Source organism: Oncorhynchus tshawytscha, linkage group LG23 (genome assembly GCF_018296145.1).
Source record: "Oncorhynchus tshawytscha isolate Ot180627B linkage group LG23, Otsh_v2.0, whole genome shotgun sequence".
NCBI classification, from domain to species: Eukaryota; Metazoa; Chordata; class Actinopteri; order Salmoniformes; family Salmonidae; genus Oncorhynchus; species Oncorhynchus tshawytscha.
Genome location: NC_056451.1, coordinates 21,173,296 through 21,198,775, shown reverse-complemented (window position 1 = coordinate 21,198,775; position 25,480 = coordinate 21,173,296). Strand labels below are relative to the sequence as shown.

The window sequence follows — 25,480 nt, the reverse complement described above, 5'->3', positions numbered from 1 at the left end:
TTCTGTATTTAATGACTGTCTGAGGGGCCACCTCCAACTACATGGCCCAGCTGTTAGCAACTACAACCCCCCCCACTGCGCACACACACACACACACACACACACACACACACACACACACACACACACACACACACACACACACACACACACACACACACACACACACACACACACACACACACACACTAGAGGGGCTCCATGCTGCTGCCCTCTCTTTATTACCTGCAGAAGCTGTGGAAAGCTTATTAACACCACAGACAATACCTGCAGCAGAGGGTATATTCCTAATGCATGGCTGAGCACACAATGAATGTACTGTACAACGGCCGTAGGTGAGTACTGTATAATGTATTCTGTTTGTACTGTATGTGGTTGAATATGGACTGAATACTGCAGATTGTACATAAAAAGCACTAAGAAGTGGGGTCAAATAAAAAATACGTACTGGTAGAAAAGAATGTGACCTTTGTGTTAGTCACTGTAGAAAGGTTCCAATACGCCTCCCAGTCTCCAGTCACTCCAGTCACCATTCACTTTCAGGTGTACACTTTACGGTAATATGTATATGAAAATGATTTTTAATATATTAAAGTATACACCTGAAAGTGAATGGTGACTGGAGACTGGGAGGCATATTGGAACCTTTCAGCACGAAATCAAATATTCTGAAGTGGAAAATGAATTCAGCGTAGTCTCCAACTCTACAGCAGCGCAGCTGAATCCCCCCAGGAGTATTCAGTATATAAAATAAAGTAAAGTGGATACTCGCTGTCCCATGCATTATGTATGAGCATAAATGTTACAAAACGGGCTGCAGTGGAGACATCCATGTTGCCTTTGTATCTTTGAAGGTTCCCTTGCTCCCTCAAACCCCAGACACTATGAGTTCTGTACTCCCTCGGAAAGGATGAGCAGAGGAATCATATTCTCTCCTGCTCCTTTATTGTTTAATACAGCTACACTGTACAGGCATATTGAAGCTTTTTATTAGAAATGTAGACTATTCTAGTAGATTATGTTAAATTATGTTGTTTCTCTACTCCCTATGCCTAGCCTATATAATCCCTATCCCTAGCCAATATAATCCCTGTTCCTAGCCTATATAATCCCTAGCCAATATACTCCCTATCCCTAACCTATATAATCCCTGTCCCTAGCCATTATAATCCCTATCCCTAGCCAATATACTCCCTATCTCTAGCAAATATATTCCCTAACCCTAGCCCAATATACTCCCTATCTCTAGCAAATATATTCTCTATCACTAACCCAATATACTCCCTATTCCTAGCCAATCTAATCATGTCCCTAGCCCATATACTCACTATCCCTAGCCTATAAAATCCCTGTCCCTAGTCTATATAATCCCTATCCCTAGCCTATATAATCCCTATAATCCCTGTAATCCCTATAATCCCTAATCCCTAGGCTAGGGCTATATAATCCCTATCCCTAGCCAATATATTCTCTATCCCTAGCCTATATACTCCCTATCCCTAGCCTATATACTCCCTATCTCTAGCCCATATACTCTCTATCCCTAGCCTATCCCTAGCCTATCCCTAGCCTATATAATCCCAATTTTCTTGGGTCACTATAACTTTATCTATTTTGCCAATTGGATTTGTCCCCTTTACCACACGGAACCCCACTAATCTTCCGACGGAAACACACAAGGTGGCTAAAAACAGACCTCCATCTCTGCCAGCTTGCTACCCATGGCCGGCTAGCTGTCCATGCTTTCCACCTGGCTACCCCTACCCCGGTCAACAGCACTGCACCCCCCACAGCAACTTGCCCAAGCCTTCCCCATTTATCCTTCTCCCAAATCCAGTCAGCTGATGTTCTAAAAGAGCTGCAAAATCTAGACCCCTACAAATCAGCCGGGCTAGACAATCTGGATCCTTTCTTTCTAAAAATTATCTGCCAAAATTGTTGCTACCCCTATTACTAGCCTGTTCAACCTCTCTTTCGTGTCATCTGAGATTCCCAAAGATTGGAAAGCAGCTGCGGTCATCCCCCTCTTCAAAGGGAGGGACACTCTTGACCCAAACTGCTACAGACCTACAGTATATCTATCCTACCCTGCCTTGTCTTCGAAAGCCAAGTCAACAAACAGATTACTGGCCATTTCGAATCCCACTGCACCTTCTCCGCTATGCAATCTGGTTTCAGAGCTGGTCAATCAGAAACAATACTGTGCAGCCGTATTCATTGATCTGGCCATGGCCATGGCTTTCGACTCTGTCAATCACCACATCCTCATCGGCAGACTCGATAGCCTTGGTTTCTCAAATGATTGCCTCACCTGGTTCACCAACTACTTCTCTGATAGAGCTCAGTGTGTCAAATTGGAGGGATTGTTGTCCGGGCCTCTGACAGTCTCTATGGGGGTGCCACAGGGTTCAATTCTTGTGTCACGGGCGTCCTCCTCTTCATCTGAAGAGGAGAGGCGAGAAGGATGTGTTCATGATGAAATTTAATAAAGAAAACACTGAACACTGAAACACACTATACAAAACAATAAACAAATAATGACCGTGAAGCTAAATGAGAACTGTGATGACACAAGCAATCAACATAGACAATCACCCACCAACAAACAGTGAAACCCAGGCTACCTAAGTATGATTCTCAATCAGAGACAACTAATGACACCTGCCTCTGATTGAGAACCATACTAGGCCGAAACATACAAATCCCCAAATCATAGAAAAACAAACATAGACTGCCCACCCCAACTCACGCCCTGACCATACTAAATAATGACAAAACAACGGAAATAAAGGTCAGAACGTGACAGTACCCCCCCCCCCCAAAGGTGCGGACTCCGGCCGCAAAACTTTAACCTATAGGGGAGGGTCTGGGTGAGCGTCTGTCCGCGGTGGCGGCTCTGGCGCGGGACGTGGACCCCACTTCACCATAGTCTTAGTCCACCTCATTGTCCGCCTCCGTGGCTTCCTAACCACCCTTCTAAATGACCCCACTGGACTGAGGGGCAGCTCAGGACAGAGGGGCAGCTCGGGACAGAGGGGCAGCTCGGGAGAGAGGGGCAGCTCGGGACAGAGGGGCAGGTCGGGACAGAGGGGTAGCTCGAGACAGAGGGGTAGCCCCGTACTGGCTAACGACTCTGGCTGATCCTGGCTGACTGGCGGCTCTGGCCGATCCTGGCTGAATGGCGGCTCTGGCAGATCCTGGCTGAATGGCGGCTCTGGCAGATCCTGGCTGAATGGCGGCTCTGGCAGATCCTGGCTGAATGGCGGCTCTGGAAGATCCTGGCTGAATGCAGGCTCTGGCGGATCCTGGCTGACTGGCGGCTCTGGCGGATCCTGGCTGACTGGCGGCACTGGCGGCTCCCTGCAGACTGGCGGCACTGGCGGGTCCTTGCAGACTGGCGGCACTGGAGGCTCCTTGCAGACTGGAGGCACTGGCGGCTCCTTGCAGACTGGCGGCACTGGCGGCTCCTTGCAGACTGGCGGCACTGGCGGCTCCTTGCAGACTGGCGGCACTGGCGGCTCCTTGCAGACTGGCGGCACTGGCGGCTCCTTGCAGACTGGCGGCACTGGCTGCTCCTTGCAGACTGGCGGCACTGGCTGCTCCTTGCAGACTGGCGGCTCAGGACAGACGGGAGACTCTGATGGCGCTGGGCAGACGGGTAGCTCAGGCGGCGATGGGCAGACTGGAGACTCCGGCAGCGCTGGAGAGGAGGAAAGCTCTGGCAGCGCTGGACGGAGGAGCTCTGGCGCCTCTGGACTGAGGGGCGGAAGCTCTGGCAGCACCGGACAGGCGGGAACACCTGTAGGGAGGAGACAGAGAGACAGCCTGGTGCGTGGGGCTGCCACATGACCCAGCAAGCTGGGGAGACCTCCAGGAGGCTTGGTGTTAGGAGGAGGCACCTGAAGGACCGGGCTGTGGAGGAGCACTGGAGCTCTGGTGCAGCCTTGGCACCACTCCCCCAGGCTGGAACACTACTCTAGCCCGGACCCTCCAGAGTGCAGGCACAGGTTGAACCGGGCTGTGGGTAAGCACGGGAGATCTAGTGCCTACTACGCGCACCTCTCCCTTAGGCTCCACTCCCACATTTGCCCGGCACGAGCGGAGCGCAGGCATAGGACGCACTGCACCCTCCCAGCGCCCCGGAGACACAGTACACAGAGCCGGCGCAGGATACCCTGGACCAAAACTGCGCACCGGCGACCAGACACGCTGAGCAGGCACCATACGCCCTGGCTCGATGCCCACACTCGCATGACACTTTCGGGGGGCTGCCCTTTAGCGCACCGGGCTATGGGCACGTACTGGCGACACCGTGTGCTTAACCACATAACACGGTGCCTGACCAGTAACGCGCTGCTTATAATAAGCACGAGGAGGGAGCTCAGGTCTGCTACACCTCGTGTGCCAACCCCAAACATTTTTTTGGGGCTGCCTCTCGTACCTGTCGCGCTGCCATGCTGCCTCCTCATATCGCCGCCTCCAGCTCTGCTTTGGGGCGGCGATGTTCCCCAGCCTGTGCCCAGGGTCCCTCTCCGTTCAACATCTCCTCCCATGTCCAGGAGTCCTGTGATGCTGGCTGCTGTTGTTGCAGCTGCTGCTGCTGCTGTTGTCGCTGTCTTTTACCACGCTGCTTGGTCCTTGGTTGGTGGGTGATTCTGTCCTCTGAAGAGGAGAGGCGAGAAGGATCGGAGGACCAAAATGCGGCGTGGTATATGTTCATGATGAAATTTAATAAAGAAAACACTGAACACTGAAACACACTATACAAAACAATAAACAAATAAAGACGGTGAAGCTAAATGAGAACTGTGATGACACAAGCAATCAACATAGACAATCACCTACCAACAAACAGTGAAACCCAGGCTACCTAAGTATGATTCTCAATCAGAGACAACTAATGACACCTGCCTCTGATTGAGAACCATACTAGGCCGAAACATACAAATCCCCAAATCATAGAAAAACAAACATAGACTGCCCACCCCAACTCACGCCCTGACCATACCAAATAAATACAAAACAAAGGAAATAAAGGTCAGAACGTGACATGACTCTTCTCTGTATACATCAATGATGTCGCTCTTGCTGCTGGTGAGTCTCTGATCCACCTCTACGCAGAACACACCATTCTGTATACTTCTGGCCCTTCTTTGGACACTGTGTTAACAACCCTCCAGACGAGCTTCAATGCCATTCAACTCTCCTTCCGTGGCCTCCAACTGCTCTTAAATACAAGTAAAACTAAATGAATGCACTTCAACTCATCGCTGCCTGCACCTGCCCGCCCGTCCAGCATCACTACTCTGGACGGTTCTGACTTAGAATATGTAGACAACTACAAATACCTAGGTGTCTGGTTAGACTGTAAACTCTCCTTCCAGACTCACATCAAACATCTCCAATCCAAAATTAAATCTTCCTATTTCCCATCCTGCTTCCTATTTCGCAACAAAGCATCCTCCACTCGTGCTGCCAAACATACCCTCATAAAACTGACCATCCTACCGATCCTCGACTTCGGCAATGTCATTTACGAAATAGCCTCCAATACCCTACTCAATAAATTGGATGCAGTCTATCACAGTGCCATCCATTTTGTCATCAAAGCCCCATATACTACCCATCACTGCGACCTGTATGCTCTCGTTGGCTGGCCCTCGCTTCATACTCATCGCCAAACCCACTGGCTCCAGGTCATCTATAAATCCTTGCTAGGTAAAGTCCCCCCTTATCTCAGCTCGCTGGTCACCATAGCAGCACCCACCCGTAGCACTCGCTCCAGCAGGTACTGTATATCTCTCTGGTCACCCCCAAAACCAATTCTTCCTTTGGCTGCCTCTCCTTCCAGTTCTCTGCTGCCAATGACTGGAACGAACTACAAAAATCTCTGAAACTGGGAACACTTATCTCCCTAACTAGCTTTAAGCATCCACCTGTCAGAGCAGCTCACAAATTACTGCACCTGTACATAGCCCATCTATAATTTAGCCCAAACAACTACCTCCTTCCCCTACTGTTTCTATTTATTTATTTATTTTGCTCCTTTGCACCCCATTAATTTTCTCTACTTTGCACATTATTCCACTGCAAATCTACCATTCCACTGTTTTACTTGCTAAATTGTATTTACTTCGCCACCATGGCCTTTTTTGCCTTTACCTCACTTATCTCACCTCATTTGCTGACATTGTATATAGACTTGTTTTTCTACTGTATTATTGACTGTATGTTTGTTTTACTCCATGTGTAACTCTGTGTTGTTGTATGTGTCGAACTGCTTTACTTTATCTCGGCCATGTCGCAATTGTAAATGAGAACTTGTTCTCAACTTGCCTACCTGGTTAAATAAAGGTGAAATAAAATAAATAAATAAATATACTCCCTATCCCTAGCCAATATACTCACTATCCCTAGCCAATATACTCTCTACCCCTAGCCTATATAATCCCTATCCCTAGCCTATATAATCCCTATCCCTAGCCAATATATTCCCTATCCCTAGCCTATATACCCCCTATCCCTAGCCAATATACTCCCTATCCCTGGCCTATATACTCACTATCCCTAGCCTATATACTTACTATCCCTCACCAATATACTCATTATCCCTAGCCAGTATACTCCCTATCCCTAGCCAATATACTCCCTATCCCTGGCCTATATCCTCAATGTCCTTAGCCTATATACTCCCTCTACCTAGCCAATATACTCTCACCCCTAGCCAATATACTCCCTATCCCTAGCCAATATACTCACTATCCCTAGCCAATATCCTCTCTACCCCTAGCCTATATAATCCCTATACCTAGCCTATATAATCCCTATCCCTAGCCAATATATTCCCTATCCCTAGCCTATATAATCCCTATCCCTAGCCAATATGCTCACTATCCCTAGCCAATATACTCACTATCCCTAGCCAATATACTCCCTATCCCTAGCCTATATTCTTACTATCCCTAGCCAATATACTCCCTATCCCTAGCCAATATACTCACTATCCCTAGACTATATTCTTATTATCCCTAGCCAATATTCTCCCTATCCCTAGCCAATATACTCCCTATCCCTAGCCAATATACTCCCTATCCCTAGCCAATATACTCCCTATCCCTAGCCAATATACTCACTATCTCTAGCCAATATACTCCCTATCCCTAGCCAATATACTCCCTATCCCTAGCCAATATACTCCCTATCCCTAGCCAATATACTCCCTATCCCTAGCCAATATACTCACTATCCCTGGCCTATATTCTTACTATCCCTAGGCAATATACTACCTATCCCTAGCCTATATTCTTACTATCCCTAGCCTATATTCTTACTATCCCTAGCCTATATTCTTACTATCCCTAGCCTATATTCTTACTATCCCTAGCCTATATTCTTACTATCCCTAGCCTATATTCTTACTATCCCTAGCCTATATTCTTACTATCCCTAGCCTATATTCTTACTATCCCTAGCCTATATTCTTACTATCCCTAGCCAATATACTCACTATCCATAGCCAATGTAAACCATCTAATAGTGTGGCATCACTTTTTTGTTGTCAGCTGTTTTTTTGTCATCTATTTTTCCTTAAGATGACCCCCCCCCTAACCCTCCACATACACACTCCTCTCTCTCTTCCTCCTGTGTCTTTCCCTGCCTAAGAAGAGGAGGATACAGTACATGTGGAGTCAGAGAGTGGGAGAGTCCTATTGGCATTCTTTCTTATCCACACTGCACATTTTCGTTCCAAGCGACATCGTGAGATCAGGCGAGACATAGAGAGTGGCTCCAGGGCCTCGACGTTGCTCAACAGGTAAGCGCAGCTTTTCTCTCTCTCTCATGCAAATCCCTACGCATATTCAAAGACTAGTGGCTTCTTTATGAGAGATGCACTGTCTCTCTTACTCTTTCTCTCTCTCACTTTCGCTCTCTTTTTCTCTCTCTACCACAGTCTCTCTGTGAGCTCTCAGGAGACAGAAGGATGAGTCAGTGGAAGTTTGAAAGGAGGTCTTCTCTCCTTCTGTCTCTCTTTTTTTCTCCCAACTTTCTCTCGAGGCAAGTGACATGTGAGGGAGTCAGAGAGAGAGACACATTGAGTCGAAGTTGACGACCCTACAGAGCAGAAACAGAAACCAAGCCAAGCAGACAGGCACTCTGCTCAGGTTGGTGAGAAGAGCTTCTCGGAGACATACTGTCCAGCTGCCACTGTAAATTGCTGGACGAGGCTGATGCAATCTGGCTCGTCCACCTGCCCGTCCTTGACTTGGCTTGAAGTTTTCTCTGTCTATTTGCGTCTGGAGAAGCAGGCAGGCTCACCCAGGCAACACTAATCAGACTGTCAGAGGGCCACCATGTTTTCATGCACAATTAATGATTTTAGTTCGATTAAGCCATGTGGATAACCTAATCTGCATCTTTGGCCTATAACTGATTCTGCTGGTGAGTGTCGGTGGTGTAATGGGTTCACAACAGACCTCCCCTATGAGGCCCTGTAATTGGGCCCACAGGTTAATGGTGAGATTGGCGGTGTGTGGGTGAGCCTGATATTAAGATGTAGGACCATATCTGAATTGCATGGTTGCATGAGGTTGAGGATTCATTTTCTGCACATTGAGTGATTTCATGGGGTTTTGCATCAAATTGGTCCAGGATTGAGTGTATTGAATCGTTTGATGATGTTATGAAAGAAGCCATTAAAAATCTACCTGTCGGGGTCACGCCTGATGCCTCTGCTCTCTCCAATACCCTGGAGGGGAGAACGGCTGACTTGTCTCCGAGAGCGAATCAAATTTCAAATCAAACTTTCTCATTTGCATCTGTGGAAAGCTAGTGAGGGACAAGGTCAGAAACTGTAGTAGCAGTGAAGGTAGAATATCTACTGACTTATACATGCAAGTTACAACAATGCTTATCCTGGGTGGTGAGCACCAGTTTTCAATCTCATCCTGACTCATACAACTCTATTGTTGTCAGTGAAATACAGATTATATTATACAGTACAAGGTTTTCCTAGACAAATACATTATTTAGCTTGATAGCACTTGAGTAAATGTGGAAAAATTCAAGGAGTGTGAGTACTTTCTGAAGGCACTGTAGATACTGAATGAATGTGATTGTTCATGTTGTCCATTATACTGTGTGCATGTGTGCGTGTTATGAAGCTTGTTGAGCTAGTTATGGATAATGACAGAGATCTGTGCAAGGACAAGAACTTGTTTAGCTGCCAGGGCTGAAGGCCTGCTTTCTTAGATGTTTGTGTCTCATATTTTGAATATGTGTTTGTGTGTGTGCTTGCATGCATGTGTTCATGTGTTCATGTGTGCATACTCGTGTATATGGTTTTCTCAGGTAACCTAGTGATTAGAGTGTTGCTGGTTTGAATACCTGAGCCGACAAGGTAAAATATCTGCTGATATCTGCTGATGCCCTTGAGCAAGGCACTTAACCTACCATAGCTGACCCTGGAAATTAACACATTTCACTGCACCTTATCTGGTGTTTGTGACAATAAAGCATAAATTATTTATTTTCTGGATGATTGTTTTCTGCAATTGTTTTCTCCATTAATTTGAATTCTTACATGACTTCATCAGAGTCCATCCAACAGACACAGCCCTGACCCAACCCTAAAATAAACATTGTCAAGGACAATAAAACGAAACAAAAACACACACTAGAGAATGAACCAATCCTCCATTTTGTGCACGGACCTATTTTCCCAATTAATTAAGCCCTGTGTTTGGGTTAGCAGTGGTGGCGGCAGTGCGGGGAGGGGACGGGAGGTCAGAGTCAGTAGGCTGCGGCTCTTTTCATTAAGATGTCCGGTAGAAACGTGTTGAGTCATGTAGCCTTCCTCTCCAGACCAGTTTCACCTCTCTCCCTCTCAGCCAAGTTGTGCAGTTGTGCAGTTCTGCATTAACAGCATCACTCCCACAACGGAGGAGGGAAGGCATGGAGAACTTTCATTACACATATAGAAACCAACCAGCCAGCACTTTACTCTCTCTGGTATTTAGATCTCAGATGTGAGGAAAAGGGCAGACTGGGATGGTTAATAAGTATGAGGAAAATCAATTCATGAACATCGGTCGGGGTTGAAATGCTTATGGTGTTTTAAAGGGGCAATCAGCAGGTCAGGTTAAAACAAAGCGTCTCTCTGCCCATGTTTTGATAAGGGATTGGGCAGGAGAAATGTAACCACTCTCAAATTCATAAACAGAGCAGGGACTGACAATCCATGATATCAAAAGTATAATTTTAACCATGTTTTGAGGCTATGCAGTGTTAGTTTACATTTGCGTTGTTTACAAACATTGGAGCTTTTGTTTTGGGATTCTGAGGGGATACGACAATTGAACAAAGCTCATGAGGTTAAGTTATATTGAAGTTATATTCTTCAAGAATCACTGGGTCCTGTATACAGTGAGTCCAAAAATGTATATACATGTAGCAACTGCAGATTGACCCTTTAACAAAGGGTGTATTAGAAAGAGGGAAAGGGAGGCAGAGAGAGAGAGAGACAGGGAGAGAGAGAAAGAGAAACAGACAGGGAGAAAAAAGAGAGTGAGTGAGAGAAACAAAGAGAGTGATATTGTGTGAGAGAGAAAGGGGGGGGGAGATTTGTTTTTGAGAGCTCAGAACAGACATCTAATGTGATGAAGGGGGATCAAATTGCCCTTGTGTGTTCAAAGTGCATGTTGGGGGCTCTGAAATGCACTGATGTTTCTGAGAGCCAGGAATAATTGAGTGTGAGCTAATTCTTATCAAAGCCTGTTGGAGTGCAACTAATCGACTGAGGGGAGATGCCTCAAAGAACCGTTGCTTTTAATTCATTTTGTTTATTCAGATGAGAAAATGTTTCGTTTTCAATCAAGTAAATCACTATTATTTTTTCCACCGCGACAGATAAGTTGATTGATTGCAAACTAACTTAAAATGCACATCCCTTTCCAAAAGAAACAGGCAGAGGGGGAGTGTTAGATTAGAACAGAATGTAATGGACGTAGACATAGTGTTACTCATGGATTTATCTAAAAACTGTTGATGGGTTAATTCAGTGCATGCAAGAGTCATCCAATGATCAGTAGCCAGTTTAGTCTGTCTTCACCAACATAGCTAGCTACAGTAGCTAGCACAATATGCGGCTGTCGCTTTGAGAATACTTTGTGTGTGCTTGGGAACTCAAAACTTGACATTGAGTCAACTAAGCCTTGACTAACATAACCAACATGACGGTAGGCCGTCATTGTAAATTAGAATTTGTTCTTATCTGACTTGACTAGTTAAGTAAAGGTTAAATCAAAAATAAATAAATTGACAAACAGTTCACTGTCTGTCATCTCTGTGATTTGTCATTTCAGGATTCCGCAGGGCCTGGATTAAACGATTGGAGCCTGAGGTTTGAGATGGGTTTGTCATCAACAACGTGCTTCTCTAGTCCACTTCTTCTTCTCCTCACTCTGCAATGGGGTAAGAAAAACAGCCACAATGGACCTATTGTCTCCTTTCGAACTCAGCAAGGCCTTCTGTTAAGCTACACACCATTACTCTAGTCTATAGCACTGTGCTCTCATTGACTTTATGAGAGGCATAACCTAGAGTTCTGTTCAACTCAATGGATGAGTTTGCATCAAGGTTTCTGTGGACTGTTGTAGCATTGTTGATAATTGTATGCAGCACATCAGGTATTATTCCTCGCTAATTCCCTTTGCCTTTCACATACCTTGCATTGCACACTTCTGGCATTGGATTGTTACTCATGGACAATCACATTGATACAATTAGACATTGTGCTCAGGCCTCAACATTACACTTCCTTGCCAATGTACCAGCTGGTTCTCAGAAGAGCAAAACCAACTGAATGGGAGCAGAAACAGGACAGCTTAACGACAACACATTGTCAGAAGAGAAGGATGCTGTGACGAGTGGCTAATCGTTTTCTCAAAATACGCTGTCGAATCACCAAGCTGTCAAAGTTGTTGTTCTTCCAACCGTCTGTTTACTGCTGCTGGACCTCCTCAGACAACGACAATCTGTTCGGATTATTTTGTAAATCATATTCAAAAATGGTGGCCGTCAATCAACATGAAATCCCACAGTACTTGTAAGCCTTTGCTCTGTGAAACAAATCTAGTTCCAGTGTTGATCGCATCATTATGCAGTTACAGCACATTTACTGACACATACAGTAAATCAGCTCCAAAATAAATCTAACAATCACAACGAATATTTATCATCCACACTAATCTGTTAATGGAACAGATCCCACTGTACTGCTGGCATAATTATTTCAAGTTGATGAGGTCTGATAGCATGGATTTACATTTACATTCTCTCTCTCCTGCCTTTGGAAACATCACAGAGAGAAACAGAGAGACATTGTTCAGTAAGTTAACAAGTGACCGGTATCATCTTCTCTTAACCTGCTTTCTGTCGACCCTGTCCAATGTTTTGATACTAATAACTTCAACTGCAATTATTACAGATGCTTTTCATAGCGGTTCAGCTTATGCTCCAGAGTATGGCTAGCCTCTGCTTCCATCTCGTTGTGACAGCGAAGGCCAAAGAGTTTTGTGGGCAGCATCAGCTCCATAGCATAATTCCAAGCCATTATCTCGTTCAAATAGACACCAAATCTTTGGATGGTGAAAGGAAATCAATGGCCTATGGTGTTTGCCTGTCAATGGTGTTTGCCTGTCAATGGTGTTTGCCTGTAAATGGTGTTTGCCTGTCTTACCACTTCCATCCCCCATGCACCTCTCTAGGCAGTGGCAGTAGAAAAAGAGAAGAATCCATTTGTTTGTTTTTCAACTTCCTTTTGCTGCTCATTTGTACACGGAATTGTTGTGTATTCATTTATGTAAACTGATATGCAAATGTGATTTTGTGGCTGGTTGTTTGTATGCGTCGTCTATAATGGCCAATCTTTCCCTTCACGTTTGACGTGAGGTGACTGATGTCCCCTTGATCTGAGAGTTCTCCCTCTCACTCACGTTGCCGAGGCGCAGCCGAGCATGCAGTTCACAAACAACTTTGTGATTGGCTCAAAGAGGGTCAAGATTCAAACAACCTTCCAGAAAGAGGCGGTGTAAATAGCTGCTCTCCTCTCCACTGCATAGTTTAAAAATAAGATGCATGCTTATATATTAGGGCCCCTAATTAGCATAGGACTTTGCATGCAGAGCTACAATCGCATTACCTTGTGATCCTGGTCTCATTGTTCTAGCCTCCACCTCACTCACTCCCAGGCTGGCTGAGTGGCGGTAAGGTTACCTTCCAGCCACCAGTGCAGTGTACCGGAGCATTTCACTTCATATAGGGAGTGAGGGATTGCCCACCCCCACCTCCCGACACCCCCACACCACCTATGACAAACGAGGGCATTAAACCAAATATCATTACTCTCACCTGTAGAAATTAGCCGAAGGGACATCGCAAGTGAAGAAAAAGCAATGGGTGAACGAGGGCTTGGTTGGACCCCCCCGCCCTCTCTTCCTTTCCATTCCTTATCTCCTGGACCGAGGAGGGGTTTAATTCGCAGTAATTACATTATTGACTCATTTGCAGGGCCGAATTGCTCCAATTTCCCATCAATAAAACATATGATGTGATGAATAATGTGGCCCGGCTCTACCGTCTTTATTTGAGCCCTCATCCCCTGCCTTCCTAGCGTTCCCTTCTTCCCCTCCATCTTTTCACCCTCCTCCACTCCCTCCATCCATTTCACAATCCCCCTAACCCATCCCTCCCTTTGTTCCCTCTTTCCTCTCCATCCTCTCACCATCTTCCCTCCTTTCCCTCCCTCTCTTCTTCAGGTGTGGTGGAGGTGGGGGCCCAGCAGGCGTTCAGGACCCAGCCCAAGAACATGACGGTGCGTGCGGGGACTACGGTGATGCTGAGGTGTGAGGTGCTGAGGCCCTCAGGGGTTGTCCAGTGGGTGAAGGATGGCCTGCTTCTGGGTCCACAACAGAGCCTGCCGGGGTTCCCTCGCTACAGCCTGTTGGGGGACCCTAAGAGAGGTGAGAGCCTGGGGAAGGGTTAGGGTTAGAGTTCGGGTTGTGGTTGATGGTTAGGGCTAAACCAGGATGTGGACTTGAAGCTAGGGTTAGGGTTATGGCCAGGGTTGAGCCGGGCTGTGGACACGAAGCTAGGGTTAGATTTAGGGTTATGTTTGAGGCTAGGGCTAGGGTTGAACCAGGATGCAGACACATAGCTAGGTGTAGGGTTGTGTTTGAGGCTAGGGCTAGGGTTTAACCAGGATGCAGACACATAGCTAGGTGTAGGGTTATGTTTGAGGCTAGGGCTAGGGTTGAACCAGGATGCAGACACATAGCTAGGTGTAGGGTTATGTTTGAGGCTAGGGCTAGGGTTGAACCAGGATGCAGACACATAGCTAGGTGTAGGGTTGTGTTTGAGGCTAGGGCTAGGGTTGAACCAGGATGCAGACACATAGCTAGGTGTAGGGTTGTGTTTGAGGCTAGGGCTAGGGTTGAACCAGGATGCAGACACATAGCTAGGTGTATGGTTATGTTTGAGGAGGCTAGGGCTAGGGTTGAACCAGGATGCAGACACATAGCTAGGTGTAGGGTTATGTTTGAGGCTAGGGCTAGGGTTGAACCAGGATGCAGACACATAGCTAGGTGTAGGGTTATGTTTGAGGCTAGGGCTAGGGTTGAACCAGGATGCAGACACATAGCTAGGTGTAGGGTTGTGTTTGAGGCTAGGGCTAGGGTTGAACCAGGATGCAGACACATAGCTAGGTGTAGGGTTGTGTTTGAGGCTAGGGCTAGGGTTGAACCAGGATGCAGACACATAGCTAGGTGTAGGGTTGTGTTTGAGGCTAGGGCTAGGGTTGAACCAGGATGCAGACACATAGCTAGGTGTAGGGTTATGTTTGAGGCTAGGGCTAGGGTTGAACCAGGATGCAGACACATAGCTAGGTGTAGGGTTATGTTTGAGGCTAGGGCTAGGGTTGAACCAGGATGCAGACACATAGCTAGGTGTAGGGTTATGTTTGAGGCTAGGGCTAGGGTTGAACCAGGATGCAGACACATAGCTAGGTGTAGGGTTGTGTTTGAGGCTAGGGCTAGGGTTGAACCAGGATGCAGACACATAGCTAGGTGTAGGGTTGTGTTTGAGGCTAGGGCTAGGGTTGAACCAGGATGCAGACACATAGCTAGGTGTAGGGTTGTGTTTGAGGCTAGGGCTAGGGTTGAACCAGGATGCAGACACATAGCTAGGTGTAGGGTTGTGTTTGAGGCTAGGGCTAGGGTTGAACCAGGATGCAGACACATAGCTAGGTGTAGGGTTATGTTTGAGGCTAGGGCTAGGGTTGAACCAGGATGCAGACACATAGCTAGGTGTAGGGTTATGTTTGAGGCTAGGGCTAGGGTTGAACCAGGATGCAGACACATAGCTAGGTGTAGGGTTGGCGTTTGCGTTATGGTTGAATACAAAGTAGGGACATTTTAATAGTAGTGGGAAATGGGTGGGAAAAGCAATATATCAACATTGGGTAAGAAATAATGACAGGGAAGCAGAAAATGATAACACACATGGGTAGTAGCCCAACACAAATGTGTTTTTACAGCTTGAGCAGATGCAGAACACAAACTACCAAATTAAAACATTGAGTGGTAGACAACCCTTGGACAAGATGAACATGAGGAATATGTCTAAATTATGAGCACAGAGATGCAGTCGCAGAATGAAGGCCTACACAAGCAGGTCAAAAGGGCCAAGAGTTCAAGCATTGTGTTGTTGCTCTAAGACGTGTGTGAATTTGATGGTTTTCTTTATTGTGACATATTTCAAATGACAGGTTGTTCGCTGTGAGGGTGAACGGTGCATCTGTCAGCTTTAATTGCATTGGCTGTACGACAGACTTAGTAGCAGTAAGCCTACACTGTATAGCCTTGATATGCATGGAGGACACAGTCACAGGCCTAAATGAAGTTACCACGGGGACCTGGTGGTAGTGGCTTAACAGAGGACGTCTAAACAGAGGCCATCTGTGACTACAGAGACTATGTGACTGTGAAATAGCCTCGGGTGTACTAACATTGTCACCCTCAGAAGCAAATAAAGGGAAAATGAAAGTGGCAAGAGAGAGTGAGAGATGACAGCAATACAATTAGACCCAACCAAATCATGAAGGGGGGGGAACAAAACAGTCCTATCTGATGCATAGACACAAAGACAGAAGACAACCACCCACAAAATACCCAAAGAACATGGCTGCCTAAATATGGTTCCCAATCAGAGACAACGATAAACACCTGCCTCTAATTGAGAACCAATCTAGGCAACCATAGGCTTCCATAAACACCTAGACTAGAAAACACCCCATAAACATACAAAACCCCTAGACCAGACAAAACACATAAATCCCCCATGTCACACCCTGACCTAACCAAAATAATAAAGAAAACCAAGATAACTAAGGCCAGGGCGTGACAGACCCTTTGCCCCAAGAAAAGTGCAACCAGTGAAGAACAAACACCATTGTAAATACAACTTATATTTTTTGTTTATTTATTTTCCCTTTTGTACTTTAACTATTTCCATATCATTACAACACTGTACATAGACATAATATGACATTTGAAATATCTTTATTATTTTGGAACTTTTGGAATGAGTGTAATGTTTACTGTTCATTTTTATTGTCTATTTCACTTTTGTTTATTACTATTTCACTCGCTTTGGCAATGTAAACTTACAGTACCAGTCAAAAGTTTGGACACACCTACCCATTCAAGGGTATTTCTTTATTTGTACTATTTTCTACATTGTAGAATAATTGTGAAGACATCAAAAATATTAAATAACACATATTGAATCATGTAGTAACCAAAGAAGTCTTCAACAAATCAAAATGTACTTTATATTTGAGATTCTTCAAAGTAGGCACCTTTGCCTTGATGACAGCTTTGCACAATCTTGACATTCTCTCAACCAATCACCTGGAATGCTTTTTCAACAGTCTTGAAGGAGTTCCCACATATGCTCAGCAATTGTTGGCTGCTTTTCCTTCACTCTGCGGTCCAACTCATCCCAAACCATCTCAATTGGTTTGAGGTCTGGTGACTGTGGAGGCCAGGTCATCTGATGCAGCACTACATCACTCTCCTTCTTGGAAAAATATCCCTTACACAGCCTGGAGGTGGGTTGGGTCATTGTTTTGTTGAAAAGAAATGCTAGTCCCACTAAGCGCAAACCAGATGGTATGGTGTATCGCTGCAGAATGCTGTGGTAGCCATGCTGGTTAAGTGTGCCTTGAATTTTAAAAAAAATTACTGACAGTGTCACCAGCAAAGCACCCCACACCATCACACCTCTGCACATGCAAAGAGCATCCTTTCACCTACTCTTTATCTCGCAAAGAAATGCCGGTTGGAACCAAAAATCTCACATTTGGACTCATCAGAGCAGACAACAGATTTCCACAGGTTTTTAATTTTTTTTTATTTAACATTTATTTAACTAGGCAAGTCAGTTAAAGAACAAATTCTTATTTTCATCGATGGCCTAGGAACAGGGGGTTAACTCCCTTGTTCAGGGGCAGAACGACTAATGTCCATTGCTCTTGTTTCTTGGCCCAAGCAAGTCTCTTCTTATTATTGGTGTCCTTTAGTAGTGGTTTCTTTGCAGCTATTCGACTTTGAAGGCTTGATTCGCGCAGTCTCCATTGAACAGTTGATGTTGAGATGTGTCTGTTACTTGAACTCAGTGAATCATTTATTTGGGCTGCAATTTTTGAGGCTGGAAACTCTAATGAACTTATTGTCTGCAGCAGAGGTTACTCTGGGTCTTCCTTTCCTGTGGCATGCCTCATAAGAGCCAGTTTCATCATGGTTTTTGACACTGCACTTGAAGAAACTTTTAAAGTTCTTGGCATTTTCCGGATTGACTGACCTTCATGTCTTCAAGTAATTAATGACTGTTGTTTCTCTTTGCTTATTTGAGCTGTTCTTGCCATAATATGGGCTTGGTCTTTTACCAAATAGGGCTATCTTCTGTATACCACCCCTACCTTGTCACAACACAACTGAAGGAGAGAGAGAGAGAGAGAGAGAGAGAGAGAGAGAGAGAGAGAGAGAGAGAGAGAGAGAGAGAGAGAGACAGAGAGAGAGAGAGAGAGAGAGAGAGAGAGAGAGAGAGAGAGAGAGAGAGAGAGAGAGAGAGAGAGAGAGAGAGAGAGAGAGAGAGAGAGAGAGAGAGAGAGAGAGAGAGAGAGAGAGAGAGAGAGAGAGGGAGAGAGAGAGAGGAGAGAGAGAGAGAGAGAGAGAGAGAGAGAGAGAGAGAGAGAGAGAGAGAGAGAGAGAGAGAGAGAGACAGAGAGAGAGATTGAGAGAGACAGAGAGAGAGAGAGAGAGCAGGAGAGAGAGAGAGAGAGAGAGAGAGAGAGAGAGAGAGAGAGAGAGAAAGAGAAGGAGAGAGAGAGAGAGAGAGAGAGAGAGACAGAGAGAGAGAGAGAGAGAGAGAGGGAGCGAGAGAGGGGGGAGAGAGAGAGAGAGAGAGAGAGAGAGAGCGAGAGAGAGGAGAGAGAGAGAGAGAGAGAGAGAGAGAGAGAGAGAGAGAGAGAGAGAGAGAGAGAGAGAGAGAGAGAGAGAGGAGAGAGAGAGAGAGAGAGAGAGAGAGAGAGTGAGAGAGAGAGAGAGAGAGAGAGAGAGAGAGACAGAGAGAGAGAGAGAGAGAGAGAGAGAGAGAGAGAGAGAGAGAGAGAGAGAGAGAGAGAGAGAGAGAGAGAGAGAGAGAGAGAGAGAGAGAGAGAGAGAATAATTATTAATGTTTATCATTCCAAATATGGGTGGTAATGGTAGTGATAACAGTTTAGTGATGGTTGTAGTAGTCGTAGTAATGATGATTGTAGTTGTAGTACTGATATAAAGAAGAAGATGACCGTTATTTAGTTATAAGTTAGTTATAGTTTCATTTTCCATAATTTGATTTTATATTTATTACATTTCTACTATTGACTGTTACCATTTTATTGGTATTATTTTTGTATTTAATTTTGTATTATTATTTACTACCATTTTATATTATTATTTGCTATCATTTATAATTTTGTTACAATGTATATTGTATACATTGTTGCTTTGGCAATATTGACACAATGTTTTTCATGCCAATAAAGCAGCTTGAATTTGAATTTGAATTTGAGAGAGAGAGAGAGAGAGAGAGATGAGAATAAAAGTATGTAGCAGGATCCGCACACGGCGATTACTTTTTATACACGCCAATTAGAATCAACAATCCTAAATATGAGCATTGCATTTGCTCATGATCAACCAGCACAGAGCCGCATGGTGCTATTCCATGGTGCCTTGGCTGTCGTGAGACACACAAGCACTAGCAGACAGGCACACGGGAGCTGACAGACATTCAGGGACACACTAAACTCTAGAAATTGCACACATATTCACAGACACTGATAGGCAGAATGGCATGCACTGCACACACACACACACACACACACACACACACACACACACACACACACACACACACACACACACACCCAAATCTATAGAAGCAAAAACACAAGCGTTATCACTTGACGCCACTCGATGATACTTGTCACTGATTGTCACCATCAGTGATGTCTGTTGGCGCTGAAAGAGCTCTCACACTCTCACATACGCTCACACACACACTTGGCAAGTTGATTGCGGCATTTGTGGTGAGTAATTTCAGGAAAGAGGGAAATTATTCATAATTCGAAGTCTTCCCGCTGTATGGTAGCATAGATGTGAAAATTGCTGCTGGTTGGTATTAATTATCTTGCCAACTTTGTTGATGAGTCCTTTTTTAGGACTGGGTGGTTGTCACACCAATATGTTATTTTATACATGTTAGTACGCTGTGAGTCAGAGAGCGACACAAAACAGGAAAAAGCCTCCCAGACCCCAAACATCCTATAATACACACGTTTAATTGCATCAGTCAACATATTAACCCGTGGATGTTGAAACACTATCAGGAGAGAAATAAAGATGGAGAGGTACTTTGTCTGTCCTCCTCAATCGATACATACCATATTCCCAACAATATAGAAAATATTTACTGAATTGAACTAAAGCCTCTTGTGTTATAAACAGATGGAATTCCAGTGTGTATCTGGTGCTAAGATCCTCCTCTGTATGTGTGGAAACCAAGCTCTCTCACAGTGGTCGGTAGTCAATACCACTCTCTCTCTCCTCTTTTCAAAGGGCTTCAACTTGGTGCCTGATAAATGAGAATCCTACCAGTCTGTGTCCCCATAGGTATCAATGATGCAGGCAAACATTACGCTGAATCTACAGTATTATAACAGCTCTGTACCAACCACACCATCTGGCAGCATTACAGATATTCAAGTCTTTAATTTCCCACACAAAACATCTGTGTTCATTCAACCATGTTTCCTCGGTTGAAGGTAATTCAAAGCTCAGTGCTTTTTGGACCCAGTGCCCCATAGAGACACAGGGGCTTGGTAGTAAATGTTCATAGATGTACATTGGATGTGTACAAAGAGCGCTATTTCAGGTGAAGAGTGAATGGTAGAGACTAAATGGACCACCTCTCATTGTAATTACAGTTCATTGTGTGAAGCTTCGCAATTACAACATAATGTGTCATTAAAACATGAATTACTGTCCTTGTGTCTCTCTCTACTCCAGGACAGTACTATCTCCAAATCGAGAAAACCGAATTGGAGGACGACGCCCCCTACGAATGCCAAGTGGGCCAGTCCGAGAGCAGCCGGGCAATCATCTCCCATACAGCGTGGATCAATGTGCAGAGTGAGCAAAACCACTGTTACTCCACAGGGGGGCACGGCGGGTGGTGGGTCATCTTATTCAAGACAAAGCATGACATTAATGTATGAAAATCTTCAGGAGCTCAGCCACACACTGAACATCCTAACCTGTAATCTACAGGTCTTTGTCCTTGACACAATGTGTTATTTGTTGCTATGCACCTTGAGTCTGCTGTTTAGGCTTATTTTGGGCTCAAAATTATAGAGATTAAACCAATTTCTTACTTTTATTTGGACATAAACAGAGTACAATAACATAAAGTGGCCATTTTTGTTACTTCCTGGATATTTAAGCAATAAGGCCTGAAGTGGTGTGGTACTGTATATGGCCAGTATACCACTGATAAGGGCTGTTCTTAGGCACTACGAAAGCGGAGTAGATACACCCCTTAGCCGTGGTATATTTGCCATATACCACAAACCCAGGAAGGTTCCTTATTGCTTTAATATACTGCTTAGCAACATATTAAAATAATGAGTGACATATTCTCATTAAAAACATTATTTTCATAAGACAATTCATACTATTTCATCCTTCCACCAAAGGTAATATTTTCCCATCATTGCTATGCAATCAAAGAATGCTTTCCATTCCGCCTGGCTAACATTCTTGTCTTTTGTTAGCTCGCCATCGACCGAAAACAAATTCACGTCAATCTCTGCATTGAAATGACAGCAAACTAGCTGTATTTCCTTTTGTTTGAGTTTTTTCCATTGAAAATTCTTTGGATATATCCATAATAATGATTCTGATTTCGCCTGGCTCAGTCAGAAAAGTTGCTGTCTCATCAGGACACCGTTCACTCTCTATGACAGAGGACGATCTCATTTGTGAATTGCAAAATGTTTGCAGAATTGCAGAGAGGCAGACAGCAAGGTGAATACAGTAAACCCAACCAAACAGTTGCACAGTCCATCTGCTAATCCCATGACCATGAACTGCAGGACATATCTAAGATTATTCCTTTATCGCACACAACAGAGAAATATGACAATTGAGATATGTTCTTGATTCTATGGACCACACACAAGCAGTGTGTGAGCCTCCATCCGTAACAGCCAGTCATGGTGCTCCGTGTCAGTAGCTCCTGGGTAAGTAAATCATAATAGAATGGGAGTGAATGAAAAGTATCCACACAGACGTGGGAAGGAATGGATGTAATTGTGTGAGTACACCAGGCCGCCTGTTGTCACTTTATGATGAACAGCATACTCTCTCATTCTCTTTCTCCTCTCTCTCTCTCTCTCTCTCTCTCTCTCTCTCTCTCTCCCTCTCTCTCTCTCTCTCTCTCTCTCTCTCTCTCTCTCTCTCTCTCTCTCTCTCTCTCTCTCTCTCTCTCTCTCTCTCTCTCCTCTCTCTCTCTCTCTCTCTCTCTCCTCTCTCTCCTCTCTCCCTCTCCCTCTCTCTCTGCGCTGCGCTGGCTTTCTCGGCCTCCTTGCTTTTGGGAGCTATGCCATATGTGGAGAGCACGGTGACTCTGAAAGAGCTTTTCTTCTGCTGCTACGGTGTATTAATTTCCCCCTTCTCCATTCATCTCTCGCTCTTTCGCTCTTTCTTTTTGGGGGCCATGGAGTGTGTATACCGAGGTGCTGGGGGTGGGGGGGGGGTGTTGCCTTGGTGACTCTCACTGCCTCTCTCGCTCTCCTGGGAAGGGAGCAGATTGTTCTGACATCAATGGGAGAGACTGAGAGAGAAAGGAAGGAAGGGGGAGTGAACCCCAGCTCTCTCTACACTCACCGCTGTTCCATCCAACTCCGTCTTTATACACCTGCAGCTACAGCAGGACTCAGTCCCACATTTATCACTGCTGTGATGTGAAGTGTGTTGTTGGGTGGGTGTGTACACACTCATTCACAATACGTAAAGGCTATCCACCCAGGTGCCTATGAGGCACCAGATCAGAGAGGTCCAGGACCAGATCAGAGAGCTCAGGGTGTCAGGAGACTGTAGTATAGTAGTTTGTCTGGAGGAGACCTTCAACTCTCTTGTCAGTCCAACATGCATAGATCCTAATGCTCCCACACTTCCCAGCTGCTATCCCTGCATATTTTCCCTGAATGTTTTCCTACTGATTCCATGACAGATGGATATATTGATACAATCAGACAGGCAGACAGACCAGCCTGAGGCCACAGACTAATCTAAATCCTGCAACAGCAGTGGTCGTCAGTCCTGGGGAACCAGAGGTGTGCAGACGTTTGTTCCAGAACAACACTAAAACACTTGCTTCAACTAATCACAGGCTTTAATATAAGTTGATGAGTTGAATCAGATGTGTTATTATTGTAATACTGGGTTAGAACCAAAGCCAGTGCTGTACAACCTATAAGTGAAATGAGTAACACAGCTTGACAGCCTTCCGATGAGTTAAGAGTTCCTTCAGACTACCACAGCGCCCATGATAACACAGACAGCCTTCACCAGTCAGCCAACCAAAACACTATCGCACTATCTCCTTTAAGAAAAGAGAGATAGAGGTTGTCACGCCCTGATCTGCTTCACCTGTCTTTGTGATTGTCTCCACCCCCCTCCAGGTGTCGCCCATCTTCCCCATTATTCCCTGTGTATTTATACCTGTGTTCTCTGTTTGTCTGTTGCCAGTTCGTCTTGTTTGTCAGCTCTTGTCTTTTCCCAGCCTCTCTTTTTCTCGCCCTCCTGGTTTTTGACCCTTGCCTTGCCTTGCCTTTCCTGTCCTGACCCTGAACCTGCCAACCTGACCATCTGCCTGCCCCTGGGCCTGCCTGACGTCCTGTACCTTTGCCCCTATCTGGATTTCCAACCTCTGCCTGACCTGAACCTGAGCCTGCTTGCCGTCCTGTACCTTTGCCTCTGTTGCTGTAATAAACATTGTTACTTGTTCAAGGCTTGCATCTGGGTCTTACCTTATCCTGATAGAGGTAGCAATGCAAAGAGAGTGAGAAAGCATAGAAAGATCATGTAAAACCAAAAGAAAAGCGAGCCTTGCTCTCTAGTTGGATTCCCCAGGTCGGAGTGGTGGATTGTGGGTATCATCACCAGTTAATTCAAGACGGATCACCACACGCATCGAACAGTCGAGAGGGAGGCACACAAACGTCAATAAGTCCTCTCAGCGGGCCAACAAAGAGACATTTTCGAGACATTTCTATCAGGGGCGAGATAATTCCTGTGTGTTTTTCCTATCCTGCCGAGTTCAGATAGGGGATTACGGCAATAGGCAGATCAAGCGGCAGCAAGTAATCCATGACAAAAACAACCTCTCCACCACCCCCGCGTCCTCCCGCCGAAACTTATACCCCCGGCTCCCGCCCGTCAGAATACCAGAACACCTGACACATCCACTGTCTGTTGTTTGAAACCATTAGCGTTACCATATAATCCTATTAATTAACAAGTCCCTCTTTCCATTTTCTCCTCTCTCTCTCTCTCTCTCTCTCTCTCTCTCTCTCTCTCTCTCTCTCCCTTCATCTCGTCTCCCTTCGCTCTCGCTCTCGCTCTCGCTCTCGCTCTCTCCTCTCTCTCTCTCTCTCTTTCTCTCTCTCTCTCTCTTTCTCTGTCTCCCTTCATCTCGCTCTCGCTCTCTCCCTCTCTCTCTCTCTCTCTCTCTCTCTCTCTCTTTCTCTTTCTCTGTCTCCCTTCATCTCGCTCTCGCTCCCTCCCTCTCTCTCTCTCTAAGCACAGGCCTGCCTGTATATCCGGATCCTGCAAATAATATTCTAAATGTTTTTGTTTGATGTGTCCCGTTTTTAAGAATACGTTACTCATGCAGTTAAGCTGCAGTTAGGTATTTCTGTGGGAGAAGATGGGGATTGGGGGAAAGGGGGGTGTTTAAGCTTGTTATCAGTGTTGGTTGGGGGTTAGAGACAACAGTTAGAGGTGTGAGGATACTGCACAATGAGCCTTCATGTTATGGCACTTCTTTATGAATAATGCAGCAACTCATAAACGGGGGCATTTACACAAGCAGAATGGAAGGCAGGGTGATTTTGTTCAATGGGTATACATTTGTTCTATTTGCCTGTGAAATTGGCCCTTTTTTTCAGCACAGTGAGCAAACAGGTACTAGCTGCCCAAGGCTGCGGACCAAAAAATGAGCCTTAGCTAGGTATGTGGTGTGCTGCGGATATGAGAAGGATTTTACGAGTTATTGCTCAATAATGTCAAATATGTGGCATTCAAGGCCAGGTCAAAAAGCTAGTGAGTGTTCTGTTGTTGTTTTGTCTGTCTCTAGTATCCAGTTCTCACTCACAGGGAAGATGCTGTGTCTTTGTGACAGGGGATGGACGTGGGGGTTGTTGAGTAAGATGTTGGTTCTTATGTAATGTGAAAGATGACGGGGAGAAGGACTGACTGAGGCCTATTTCTGTCTTGGACACCTGCTTCGCTTACAGCACTGGGGAGAATGGAGGAGAGGAGGAGAGGGATGAAGAACGAGGGAGGAGGATGAAGGGGGAGGACCGCTTCAATGGCTTTCAGCCTCAAAGCTCACACACCTGAGTCCTTAGTGTGTGCGTGTGTCTGTGCGTTGTGCATGAATGCATGCATGTCTGGTTTGATCTAGTGAGTCTGCACATGAAGAGTTTAATTCCAAAAAGCTATATATCCATTTTCAAAAATGTTGCTAAATGAGCTTTTAATGTTTAAAGAAATTAGGAAATAGATTGGTGTGTTTATCTAATCATGGCATGGGGTTG

The 25,480-nt window shown here is 45.4% G+C and overlaps 1 protein-coding gene across 2 annotated transcripts in view; it reads left to right on the top strand.

The window, feature by feature from the left end:
- The first annotated feature begins 7,657 nt into the window (after positions 1-7,657).
- The window catches only part of nphs1 (NPHS1 adhesion molecule, nephrin), a 91,038-nt gene continuing 73,215 nt past the window's right edge, over positions 7,658-25,480 (top strand). For both annotated transcript variants that reach the window (XM_042304856.1, XM_042304857.1), the window contains exons 1-4: positions 7,658-7,813; positions 11,361-11,469; positions 13,815-14,018; positions 20,667-20,789. In XM_042304856.1, the coding sequence (XP_042160790.1) occupies positions 11,406-11,469; positions 13,815-14,018; positions 20,667-20,789 (391 nt within the window). In that variant the 5' untranslated portion in view covers positions 7,658-7,813; positions 11,361-11,405. The remainder of the gene's footprint in view (positions 7,814-11,360; positions 11,470-13,814; positions 14,019-20,666; positions 20,790-25,480) is intronic.